The sequence below is a fragment of the Hermetia illucens genome, chromosome 1, assembly GCF_905115235.1.
Source record: "Hermetia illucens chromosome 1, iHerIll2.2.curated.20191125, whole genome shotgun sequence".
NCBI lineage: Eukaryota > Metazoa > Arthropoda > Insecta > Diptera > Stratiomyidae > Hermetia > Hermetia illucens.
Window position 1 is genome coordinate 163,005,559 of NC_051849.1, and position 13,876 is coordinate 163,019,434.

General features: G+C 39.4%; 1 protein-coding gene across 3 annotated transcripts in view; it reads left to right on the forward strand.

Moving 5' to 3' along the window:
• Positions 1–13,876, forward strand: part of LOC119660763 (ATP-binding cassette sub-family G member 1) — a 221,887-nt gene that overhangs the window by 93,376 nt on the left and 114,635 nt on the right. For all 3 annotated transcript variants that reach the window (XM_038069546.1, XM_038069531.1, XM_038069536.1), the window contains exon 3: positions 13,572–13,689. In XM_038069546.1, the coding sequence (XP_037925474.1) occupies positions 13,572–13,689 (118 nt within the window). The remainder of the gene's footprint in view (positions 1–13,571; positions 13,690–13,876) is intronic.

Sequence of the window (13,876 nt, forward strand, 5' to 3'; positions counted from 1 at the left end):
GGAACACACTGAAGTGCAGGTGTACAGAATTCCAAACCAGTTTTCCCAAATTTAGTTCGTAAATAAACTGGAAAAGAAACATTTTGTTTCTTATTATTTGGATCAGGAGGAAGTTTACGTTAAGGTCACAAAAAAAGACCCATAAAGACCCCCTGTGACTATATATATTTTGCTGAGGTAGGATTCATGCAGCTCATATCAATTACAACAAATGGAGCCGTTGAGGCTCGTGGCATATTGAACTCATGTCTTTCCAGTGTACTGTAAAAATAGTGAAAATTTGAAGCAACCTCTTTATTCCAAATCATGGAGTTGATAAGCGCCATATTTTATAAAAAAAAGCCCAAGTAGACTTAAACATAGCATGCAATGTTTTTAGGTACTAAATTCTAAAGAGTAGTAAGCAACGATGACATTTTCTCATGTAATAACTAAGCTGGGATTCTTTTCTCTCAGAAATCGATCCATTAGTGTTGCGAATTCCTAGAAAAGATACTTTTTTTTCAGCCAGCAGAGTAGAAAAGGCAAAAATTTGCTTCATTCTGAAGTCAAGTGAGCCACCATCCCGTAGACCTATCTCTCTTTTGAATATAATACAATAGGCAAAATCTTTAACTGTAGCAAAGCCTTTGACGAGGGGAAATACTGCACACTGGTGACTCTTGATGACAAAGACGCTTTCAGTTCTGCGAGGTGACATCGTATTATCCAAGTGTTGATCATAGCACAACCACAGAGCTATCATATATAAGAAATATAGTCTTCAACTTCTTGAGCTGTGAAAAGGTCTCTATGATACGGACGAAGGGTCGAAGACATATAGTATAATAACAAGTGTTCTCATAGTTATCCATTTTTGATTCTCTGCTATGGGGTATTGTGTATAATAGTGTCTTACGGCCCTCAGTGCCTGAGCAAAGCATGGTGGTGGTCATAACATCCCATTACCCCAAAGAAGTTGGGTGAGATCTTGATTTGAAGACGGAAGCAGAACATTAAGCCAAGATGCTACTTATAACTAAACGGTGGAGACAGAAAATTATCAATTATCATTAACTCTCGACTTCAAGCTGATTTCTAAACCATATTTGAAGCTCATTTGGCAGAAAACTGCTAACATGACCCCAATATTAGTAAAGATGCTACCAACAGAGACGTCCCAAAACACATTCGACAGTTATTTTTAACACCGGTCGCCAACTTAGGCCTTTTATATAGGATTTCAGTACATCGGCACTCAACATCAAAGAACGCCTTAGATAGCTTCTAGGTGCACATAGGTTAGACGCACTTTGACAACATGTTTAATTGTAGACATTTCAATCAATGTGACAAATTGCTTGTATGGGAAGTAACGTAAGCTAACCAACTAGGATAATAACCGGGCGATGAATGATCGGTGGACACATAGGCTTATCCCGAACATAAGTAGGTTGACTACGCGAAATGACGTCGAGACGAACTGTGATTTAACTTAGTTTTTAAGCGGATACAGTGACTACAGGGAGAACCTCTACAGAGTCGGTTCCTATGAATCACCTGATTGTTCTACGTGCGAATTTATAGTCGCAGATGAGGAAGACGTTTTCTTCACCTACCGATGATTTCAAAGCTCAAGACAGAGCAACATCGCATCAAACAATATTTGTTGCCTAATAGGATGATCAACAAGCGACGCAAAAGCCCCATGAAGTGATAGTAGAACGACCTTTTTTGCCGCTATGTCCATCCTCGTTTACATCTATCATGATAGATTTCTCTCCTCCAAAATAAACAAACAGACACTGAATAAATTTCAATAAATTTAACAGCTTTTTTGGACTTCTCATGGAACCGATAGACTTGCTTTTTGGCAAGACTATTTATAGCCAATGCAAGGATTTTGCATGCAATCGTCAAAATCCATACTAAGATACCTTAGTAGGTTCCCTTCAGTGCAGAAACTATCGGGCTCCATTTCCTATGTGAGAAGTGCCTATGGGAGAAGTGCTGAGGTCTGAGGGAAATTTTAGCGTAGTAGCAGAAGGATAGCCGTGATACAAAAGAAGCTCTCGAGATCGTGGAAAGTGGGATAGATCTGTGGCGAACTGATGTAGATCAGAGCTACCCTGTGAATTGGTATTTCGCCGTGGTCCCGTGGTGATCTTGGCAGAAGAGTAGAGGTGGTATTAATTGGTGTAGATCCCTCATACCACCGTAGCCTGGCATAGTAGCATTTCTCTAAGAGAAAAAACTGGGGATAATACAATGGGCATATTGGGGCTTGATTAATAATAATAATCGTTGGCGCAATAATCCATATTGGATCTAGGCCTTGAAGTGTGTTAGAGCACTTCATTCAAGACCGTAACGGTACACTACAGTAGACTGTAGGAGGCAATGTGGTCAGCATTGCGCTCGCCCGAGATTATTACCCTGATTTGACTCAGGTACTCATTCACAGCTGAGTCGACTGGTATCCGACGTCAAATCACGATACAAATTCCACTGTCACCAGTGAGATTTGAACCGCGACCTTCCGTACGGTAGCCTAATGCTCTAACCACTCAGCTACCCGGACACGGGGCTTGATTACTTGGAGGTTTAATTTACTATGTTCCTTTCTAACCAGCGAATGCGGAATGCTGACCACATTGCCTCCCACAATGTATTGTGGTGTACCGTCACGGTCTTGAATTAAGTGCTCTAATACACTTCAAGGCTCTGATCTAATATGGATTGTTGCGCCAACGATTATTATTATCTAACCTTGCTTTCCTTGAACCATTCAGCATGATTTGCATGTCATTGTCATCCAGGATAAATTTTCTTTTTTTTTTACTGTGGCGGAAGGTATAAGTTAAATTTTAAATACGTGTCCTTCAGCTTAACGGTAGCGGAGATAACAGTAAGCCATCAGGCACATGTTCATCTTTAGTGTTTTAATCAGTTGTATTCCCTAAGCCTTAAACAAAGGTCAGTCGTAAATTATATAACAGCTCTCGTGTTGTCTGGTTATTTATATCCTTTAGCTTATTTCCATGCCTTAAGCGACTCTTTGAATTCTTATTTCACATTTCTTATTAATTATATTCTGCCTATCGCAGCTACCCGACTTCGAGGACAATTAGTTGATAAAATTTTACATACACTTTTAATAGCTTCAGACTTTGTGGTGAATAACACAAATTACACTTAAAGTAACCTTTCGCCTAATACACCAAAGAGGAACTATTTTATCTGGCTGTGCTAGTTGTTGCTGGAGATCTCGGGAAGGTATGTAGAAATATACGCGCCGTTGATTTAATTGACAATGCGTGCCTCAGGCATGGACTTTAAGTAAATTCAAATAAAACTGATGGTATTATTTACAAAAAGGAGGAAACCTGGTCTTTGCCATCCAAAGATGAGGAGTACAACCCAAATTCTCCGAAGATGTAAAATATCTGGGAGTCATTCTAGACAACAAGCTTCTTTGGAACAAACATGTAGAGATGAAACGAGTTCTCACAGCTTATGGGTTGTGTAGGTGGACCTTTGCCTCGACATGGGACTTAGACCTCAGGTAATAATATCATTAGGCCGATGTTCGCCTATGCATCCTTAGTGTTAATGTTAAGGTGAAAAAAGAGTTTTCGCTGTAAACTAGCGATACTGCAAAGAACTGTGACATCCTCATTAAAATTACGTTCCTCAATTTGTAGCCCTTGGATCTATTTCTTCAGAGCATCACAATGAGAGCAGCTCATAGCCTAGTTCGATTAGATCTATGGGGAAATAACGGACGTGGAGGGCACAAGGCATTGAAAAAGTTATTGAGAGAACTCAAACCAGTTATCGCAATGCCTTCTGATTCTCGGATCCCATATATCTGTTTGATAAAAGATATGAATTTTTCTTGAAACGTAGAGAAAACTTCTATACCGATGGCTCAAAAACAGAACAGCGTCTTGGAGCAGGAGTCAACCCCTCGAATAAATACGAGAAGCAGGCTATCCTCTTGGCACAACATGCAACGGTCTTCCAGGCTGGAATGTATGCCACTCTAAGGGCGGATGACTGACAAGTGCTGGAAGGGTAGGTACACAACAATCTGTAATGTAGGAATCGATTTAACGCTGTTTCTAGTTAGTTAGCTCCATGGCGCCCCAATCAAAGTTTTACTGAATAAAATATAGCCACTTGCCTTATCCGCTACCATTTGAACTTCATAAAAGAGCAGGAGTTTTCCACATGTACTGATTTCATTGCACATTGCATCACGCCAGGATACTTTGATAAAATCCTGTGAATGTCAGGTGAGAGCAGCGGATACTTTCCATCTGATGCTCCTCTTTCAAATTAAAAAGAAAATATTGGCGCGACGCAGAAGTTCGATACTTGTGTTGAAGGGATCACTGTTCCATATTCCGGGTGTAATTGGTACTCTTTCAATTCGATTTACAGAAAAAAAGCCCGTTTCTTATACTACAATCTCGGTTCAAATAGCAGAAGAGGGAGAGAGCGAAGATGAAGTGGGTGAATTCATACCCAAGTCAAACCGCTATTAACGCTTTGTTCTCAGCAGGAACACCTTGAAAGACTTGATAAAAATTACACCCCTTTGATTTCCCTTATGGCGACGCCAATTACTTCCAGACACTTACCTGGAATTAGAAATTGTTTAATTACCCTTCTTTTCTCCCGAAGTGATTTATTCCCTGAAAGCTAACTAATTATAATACTACAGAGTTAAGTACAGCAATCATTCGGTAGAATAGTGAGACTACTAACAGCTCTCAAATTGTTAACAATATAATGCCAAGCAGGTCCGAATTTGCATTCAAAATAAACACGTTGAGCTTATGCACAGGCTTTTATTAAATTTTTGCAACCAACAATCAACCTCACCTGATAATATACAAAGTGGTGACTTCGAGTTCAAAAGGAGAATGTGGGGTTCCAGGTAAGCTTAAAAGCAGTGACCGAATTCCGAGAACCCGCACCACGCCTGCAGGCACGGGTATGACTGCGACCGCGGTAAACTGTGTTCCAAAATTTCCGGACTTCAATCACCGATGTCCACGCCACAATTACAGTAAGGTAGCAGATAGCTCATACAGCTGCTTACGCGAACAATCAATAAAGGGACTATCTACCTCCACCGCCAATTTAGATACAAGGCTTTTATTGAATTGAATTTCTAAACCCGGTTATAGGCACATAGAGGGGAATGGCTGTGCTTGCATGGGGGGACTCTACTCCCCCGATGGGTTCATCTTCCGCTGGCGACCGTGAAGGTAAAAATTTATCACCTGCGCTATGTCAAGGAGGATCTGGGGCTTCTACAATAAAATCCAATAATGAGGGTTTTTGGGGCAGATGCATGGAAATGGGGTTGCACATCGCACTTGATCATAGGAGTCCATGCCGCCAGACTTGTCATACTCCACTATTGGCATTGCCGAAATTCCCCATAGGAGTGCTTTCCCTCCTGCAGCAGCAATTTTGCAGTTGTCAGCCCTAAAAAGAGTCACCCCGTAGGCATTAGAGAAACAATTTTTTGCTGACCTCCAAGTGATTTTTGATGAATGCTACAGCTCTGACCTGTGATAATTTTGATTGTAATGGTGCGATTTCCACCAAATTTTGTAGTGTTATGGTATATATTTTTCCTGCGTTTATTTATCCGAGTATTAACTTAAGAGGAACAGTCAATTTATAAAAAATATATACAGTGTGTCAAACGCATAATCGGACAACGAGTGCTCTATGTTTTGAATATATTCGTATATAGTGTTACTTTCTTCCTGTAATTATTAGTTACCGGTAGGTACAAGCTTGCATGAGTTGGAATTTAAAAGCATTATTCGAGTTTTTTTCGGTGCTTAAACAAACAACTCTTGAAATACGTCACCTAAAACTACATGGAGGGGGTAAAACTATCCGAACTATCGGAAAAATTGTTTGTGACAGCCACTTCACTTTTAGAACGTTATAAAACATTATAAACAAAAATTTTCAAATTTAAAATAAGAACAAGACTGCTCAGGGAACACAACAAGTTAATAAAAATATTTTCTAACGGCAAATGGATTGAAAAATATGGTCGAACACAATTTGGAAAAGAATCTTGGTGCCAAAGCGGTTGAACATTTTCTTGGGAAATATGACTTTTATGGCAGAATAACTTGAAAAACCGTAAAGAATATTTTAACAAGGACATTGATAAATTCGCCTTCTATCAGGACGATTATTCCAGACACATTTCCTATGTTCCTAAAATGTGGCTGGTGTTAACTACCCGAAATTGCTGAAAATACCTTCGCAGTTACTAGATCTACACGTCATTGAGCAGTTTTGGGGGGAATTTTCACGAAAATTAGAGAAATTAAAATTTTCCGTCCGTTAAGAGCTGGGTCCTAATTAGATTGGTTCCCACCTGAGTAAGTGGAGAATCTAAGTCTAGACTCAGGTTCTCCATCGATGAGCTTAGGGTTGCCCCTTCACTCGCGGTTGGATTGTCGCTATCGAGGTTTAATTTAATGATTGTTTAACAGATTTTTTTAAATAATTATCTGCCACGGCCTCAGTTTTATCGGGGAAAGTAGGTCAATCTCGGCAGAGCCCCTTTTTGCCGAGATAAGGCTAGTTGAAACTGGGGGTCGTCTGGTACCGAGAGTTCACTGTTTATGACCACATCTTAACCCCTGTGACCATTCAGCCCTCGGCACGGTAGTCACACCTTGGCTTGTGGTTTTGATGACCGCTTGGCTTCAGGTGATACCTCGTGTTTTCTGGAGGATCTTCCTTACTGAGCTCCCTTACCGCGATATGGTACTTAATTGTCGAGGGCGGTACAGTCTTTTTCCAACTTTGTTGTTTTCTTTAAGTTCGGAGTGGCCTACTGGTTCTTGCTTCTGACAGCTCTATCCTTCTGTTTTTCTTAGTAAGCTGGTCTCTCAGGGGGTTCCACTAGTTGTTTACAGGCCGGAGCAGAGAATGTGTTAGAAGATCTAGCCAGGATATTTCAATTCATTTCTATTTTGTTTATATAATACGTTTCGAATCAATCTAACTATACATGATTCAGACCAGCAAATTTCTTTTTAGATAGATAACTGTTTACCCCTAAATAGACCAACGAGAATCTCTAAACGTTAGTCATCTAAAAGGCTTACTAATTTCGTACTACTTTCACATAGCCTGCTTTAAGACAACTAAAGTAAATTGGCGCAGTTAGACTTTTCTGGAAAAATATGAATGTTTTGGTATTTCCGTTTTTTTGAAGAATTTTGAGAGCAAGTGCAGTAATCAAGTGCTTTTGCCCCAAATCCGGGCATTTTGGTATTTTCTCCGGGGGCTCAATTTGGTGATCAATTTGGAGGTACTACTCCCTAGTGATCCTGTCTTCTTGTGAAATGAATTCATCGTGCACTATACCGTTCAAATTAAAAAACAATTTGAATTTGGTGAGCTTTTAACAGAACTGTAGAGGTTACGCTTTTCATTACTTGTCCTATGTAGTGCTAGAAACACCTACTTGTTTACTATTACGAATTGTACACTGAGATAGGTTTTATCTTTCCGCTTGTTATCCTCATAATTTTCCGCAAAGAGCAGATTAGTATGCAGAGTGTCAAAAAGCTCGATTGCATTCTATTACCATGCGCCAGTTTCGAAATTTCGAAATGGTTTTTGGAGTAGCATACCATATATGTGCATATATAAACAGATAAAATGCAACCAAATTTCTGCTGTTCTCACATATAACTCATCCAAGTTCATACCCGAAGTTTATCGATTTATGTACTTTTCCATTCAATTGATTATTTGGTATGCACAAACTCTACCAATTTTGGATCATGACCACCAACCATCAAGAACGAAAAATGTAAGTCATACGAAAGTTATGTATTCAGTAAATACTGGTGTACATGCCATCGATTGTACGTAAATAATTTGTCATGAATATTTACAGAGAAGACCGAAAACATTATAAATAATCAATGAAAACGAATAAAGCAGAAAAAGTCGTAACACGAAAATAGAGGCGTCAACGTACAAAATGCAATTTGAATTTGAAATCAACCAAGAAAAAATGTTGACCGGGTTGGCTTTCGGCTTAGCGTGAACTGCTGTTGGGCAGTGACCTTGGTGACTGTCTTTGAAAAAAAAAGGTTTAATGATTTTTAATAGTTTATTCAAATAGTTGGAAGTTATGTGGAATTAGGATGTGATAATTGAACTGTAAATCGAATAGTATTTATAAATATCAGATAAATTAGGTGAGAGGTACTAATTTTTGTAACTTCAGTTAATGAGTATGACGAATTGTTAATGCAAACATGTTAACGTTTTACAAGGTGAAAATTAAAGGACGTTTTGGTGGTTTCCGCTCATCTTCTTCTGTACTGATCGCTTTTTATTGTAATTAGGTCAATGCCGTTGCTATGGTGAAGTTCGTCGCGCAATCCAAAACTTTCTACGAACGTTGCATATATAACTAAGCTGTAATCAAAATATTCTTTATGCTTTATATGAATCGGGATGAAATTTGGCCCAGAATGTCGCTCCTCTACATAACTGATTATTTCCAATTATAAATTAGTAGCTCAAAATAGCAAATGAACTTACGATGGATATTTTGCAGCCTAATACGAGCCCCCTTCTAGTGTTGAAATGAGAAATAATGAAACTGACTGGAGACTAGAGCCCGCATACTATTTCAACCTCGCTGAGAATACCTATCACGAAAGTTTCTTGAACAATATTGAAAATATTGGTTTTACTTCATTAGTGTTCAGTAAGGATCATTTCTGCAACAGAAAGTATCCCACACACTTAACTTATGTGAATCTTTACGGGAAAGAACAAAAACTAAACCATTTAGATCTACCATCATATTTACTTTAAGACGTTATATATATGTATATGGTTGCCATTTAGCGCTTAGTGGGATATAGCGTGTTAACCACACTAAAGCGCCATCGTTCGCGGTTACCTCAAAAGGGCTTCAGCTGTCCCTACGGCTACCGGAAATGCCCGCACTCTTCTTCTATTGTTTTGCACCAAGAGCCCTTGGGGCAACCTACTTGTCGGTCAGCGTGAGTTCCACAGCATGGCGTAGCCCACAATGCAATTGTTGGCCCTTATTGCGATCACAGTGCATAGGAGTGCCAAGCCTGTGAGCCTACTAAGTTCTTCGTTTGAGATAGTGTCAGACCAGCGCACTGCGATAATACAACGCAGACAAGTGGTGACGAAGGTTTGGAGCTTTTGAGTAACAGTGAAGTTTACCTTCCATGTGCTACTTCCATATAGCAGCACAAAAAGGACAAGAGTACAGAACAGTCTCAATTTGATCCTGGTGTTGAGATGACTGCATTTCCAGATTTTAGATACGGTAACAAAAGTCGGTCTAGCTCTGTTAAGGCGTAATTGATGCCTTGATGCTCTGTCCATTAATGCAGACAGGGAAAGTGCGATAACCCGTCAGTCTGGGAACCTTTGTTTTGTTGGTGTTTATCTTCAGTGCGTGCCTCTCTTTCCAAATCTAGAGCTATTTGGAAAAAATTCTATGACCCGGTGAGAGAGCAACCAGATGTTATGAGCGTGGGCAAGGTATTTGAGAAAAAATGTCATATTCCATGGAATTCCTCCACATCCTCCGGACAAAACAACTTGAAAACATCATCGATAACAAGAAGAAATAATATCAGTGACAGGATGCAACCTTCCTCTCCTCTCCGCTTTGGATTTTCGACTTTAGACAGTTATTTTGTAGTTCATTGTTGTTTGTAGATCATTGGTTGGCTTCAGTATTATTTTTTCCAAAAGGTAGCACAAATAGCATAGTATAGGGTCTGCGGCAAACGAAACTTACAGGAAAGTTACCTGACGGATTCCTGTGGGCGCGGTAATACCATAAAACCAAAGTTGACATTGAGAGGAAAATGTACAGCGTATCCAGTTGTCGATCCAACGATTGCGACCATATTTGCCGTATTAGGTTCCAAATTATATCATAATATGCCACTTAAGGCACTTCTGAAGCGTCAAACTAATGATTGTTTCAATTTTATTTCGATAACTTCTAGCAGGTTAACTTATTGTAACACCACAGCCACCTCGAGTCCAACTCCACCGTTGAGCGCATACGAAGCATGTCTGGACCAGTGCTCCACCCCGAGGCATGCGTATGCTAAAGATTCCTCCTAAGCCAATGCAATCGTCTGTTTGATCCCTTTAGGGATCTGCCAATAAATTGGAGGTAATTGTGGCATGCCTTAATACCGAACATGTGTTGATGAGACACACCGCGATACCTAAGACCTGACTCCATCAACCCTTCAAAAACTCTTATTAATCACGCTATTGGTTCAGCATGTTCGCACCAATACTTAATTGTGTTTCACTTTAGTTCACAGAACTAAATGAACGCAACATATTAAGGGTAAAAGTACATTAACCTAGCACTTGACAACTTTATGAACAGCCTTGTACCAGACTGGTGTCAGCCGACATGCTGGCCTCAGAACATTCGCCCACTATATCACGGCCAGCAAACCACTTCGATATAGCATTTCCCGCTGCTACCTCCCGGAGGTTTTCCTGTGGCCTTGTTGGTATTGGCTCAGTCCTAGGGTTGCTGCCCCGTCTTTCTCCCCGCCACCTTGAGTACCCCTCCAAAGAGCAGTAGGAACAATCAAAACAGTGGGCTTTTAAATGCAAACGGGCTTCGAAGAAAGCAAGAAGGTAAAATCGGCCGACGAAGTTATAGCCACAGTTTCCAGGGATCCACGTGGAATAATCTATACTGATTACTTGGAAAATTGAGAAGCAATGATGGGGCAGTATTATGATCATTATTGGACCGGTTGAGTGAAGACATTCAGAACAGTCATCCTCATTTGAAAAAGAAAAGTTTCGTATTTCATAAGGACAATGCGCGGATGTATAATAATTCAAATGGCCAAAATCATGGAATTAAAGTTCGGGTTGTTACACATCCACATATTCTGCTGAACAATTCTCATACCCATCTTTTGCCTTATTCACAAATCGCGTAACCTTTTTTCATCCTTCTCTTTTCTTGATCCTGTTGGTCACTTGAACTAATGTTTGTAAGTTTCATTTCCTTGCTTTATGGTATTAAGGTGTTTTCCATTGACCAACACTTTGGTCGTCTGTGGTATATTCTATAAATTATGCCAGTGTCGTTTTGCTTCGTTTCTGATATGGCTCCATAATTCTCAACTGTTGCTGTTAGTTATAGGGTTATTGGTTTGTTTGTCATTAGTTTTCTTCAAACTAAAGAAAACCATAACCGAAAAGAGTTTAACCAACTTTTAAAGGCAATATAGAACTACAGGATATGCAAATCATCAGCGATTCTTTGGTCGTAATGTTTCACTGTCTACTTCGACTGCTTTGTCCATTGGCACTGCGCGTTGAGTTATTCGAATTATTTTCACTCGACGAAGACTTACGCTTCAGCCTCTGATGGCGTACTATACTTTCGTTGGACTTACCAAAATCTGACGTGTCAAAATACTAGCACAGGATGAAGAACCCAAGTTATCATTATTATGCTAAATTGGCCGGTCAAGACTAATTCTTAGACCACAACAAAATAAGCTCACGTTATCCCGCAAATTGTAGTCCATGAGTAAATCAGAAACAGATAATTATCCCACGAGGGGGCTAAGAATAATAATGGATATCAGTTCTAAGGTGCTTCACACCCAAAATTTTTTCTTTGTTTTTCTTGGCGTTTTTGAGATATATTTACTTACTTTGTTTTCTTCTACCCTATTAGAAGTATACATAAATAACATTGAGGCAGCAATTTCTTTCTAAGAGTGTATGAATGAGGAGGCGATCAGCTCTCCGTGAATTCTATTTTCAACGCTAGATAACTAACAGTGAAGCAGAATATCCTTTCATCATCATCATCATCAACGGTGACAACCGGTATCGAGTATAGGCCTGCCTGAATAAGGAACTTCAGACATCCCAGTTTTGCACCGAGGTTGAAATCTCGATGTATGATCATATCATACTTGGGACAGGCTTCGAGGGTTCGTTCTACTACCTCGTAGAAGGTATCCTTCTCCGACTCTACAGTCTCCTTTGTAGAGGCGTGAACGTTTATGAGGCTTATGTTTTTAAACATGCCTCGCAAATGCAGAGTGCACGCTTTTCACTTATATTTTCAAAGCGCATAACAGCAGGTTTCATTTTTTGACTGACTAAGAAACCTATTTCAAGCACATGGTTTACTGGATGTCCGCTATAATATAAGGTGTAGTGGCTCACTTTTAGTTGTGTGTAGAGATATGATCTATTACTAACTAGGTTTTTTATCATGATCATCATCATCAACGTCGCAACAACCGGTATCCGGTCTAGAGCTGCCTTAGTAAGGAACGCCATACATTTTGAACCGAGGTCCAGCAATTCGATAGGCAGGGTCTACCATGTCTCCTTTTTCACAGTATCCATAAATAGCTGCTCATTTCCCCAGTTCGGGAAGTAGGCTAATGTTATAATTATTGCATAGATAACTAGAGCTTCAATTGATATGGCCTACCTGTATTTTGTCATGTCGTTTGATACAGACCAGCATTTAAGCAGGTCCCTAACCCTAACTAACTGGTTAAAAGTTTTGCTTTCATTTTTACGGCCATACCTATTGAGAATATCTCTTCTAGGTTAGGCTAATTTTGATTGTATTTTTACGCTGACAATATGGTAATTTATGGCTACTTTTTGGCAGATCATGCAGCGAAATTTCCAAATCTAAGGGATGGGTACTCCAACTGTTAGGATACTTGCTTCTTAAATTTGGACATTTTGTTGAAGATTACCCCGTATATAGGTAGATGTAAGTATGCTGCATTTCTTGAGATTCCTTAAGCTTGTCACTAGGCAGATGATGGGATTGAAAATATTTAACCCAATCTGTATGTGCTCACTTTACCCTGATTTTTGAATCTGGCGGGGAGGCCTTACCCTTTTTGAATGTCGCCTCGACAAAATTTCAATGCAGGGGAATGGTTCCTGCCTTTAACTGTGCTACGTAATATGTACTTTCGATTCGAGGTTTACTATTGCCTTCAAGAATATCTATCACGTTAATATGTGATGATTTAATTTAGGATTCATAACTGAATTATCTATCGATTGAGTCAATGTCTTTCATGGAATTTCTAGTGGATGATAAATACTTCCGAGAGCTTGAATCAGGATACCTGCAGCAGAGATTTTCTTAACATGGTAATGAAAAGAAATGCGAAGAAGTGAAGTTCAGATTACCGATAGGCTAGTGACAGTGATGCTATCAAAGGCGAGTTCGAAGTAGTGAAAAGAAATAATTTACACAGAAAGTTTGAAACCTGAAACATCTGGTTGCACGCTGGCTACTGTATCTGATCTTCCGAGGTTTATGACCTCGAAACGTAGTAGTATAAAATAGAGAGCTAAGCTAAGATAAATCGGGAAATATTTACACAGAACTGAACATCTTCATATGCCTTCCGTATATAATAAATCTTTTTCTTTTATTCTTAGCACAGGTTACTCACTTCAGTTTTTCGTTTTCATTGCAGTTAAAAAAGAAATTCTACATGGAATTTACGGAGCGTTCCGAGCTGGTGAATTAACTGCTATAATGGGTCCATCAGGCTCAGGCAAAAGTACATTAATGAATGTTTTAACAGGATACAGGTAAATAACGTTAATATATTCAATGAAAGATGATTAAGGATTGCTTCCATGCAGTGAGTTCGTAACAAGAGTTATAGCCTTGACACTGTTGAAATCTTGACATGTAAAATAAATTGTCCACTTTGAAGTGTTCAGTCTTATGTTTTCATAGAAGTACAAAATTTTAATTAAACATGTCTCATAACTA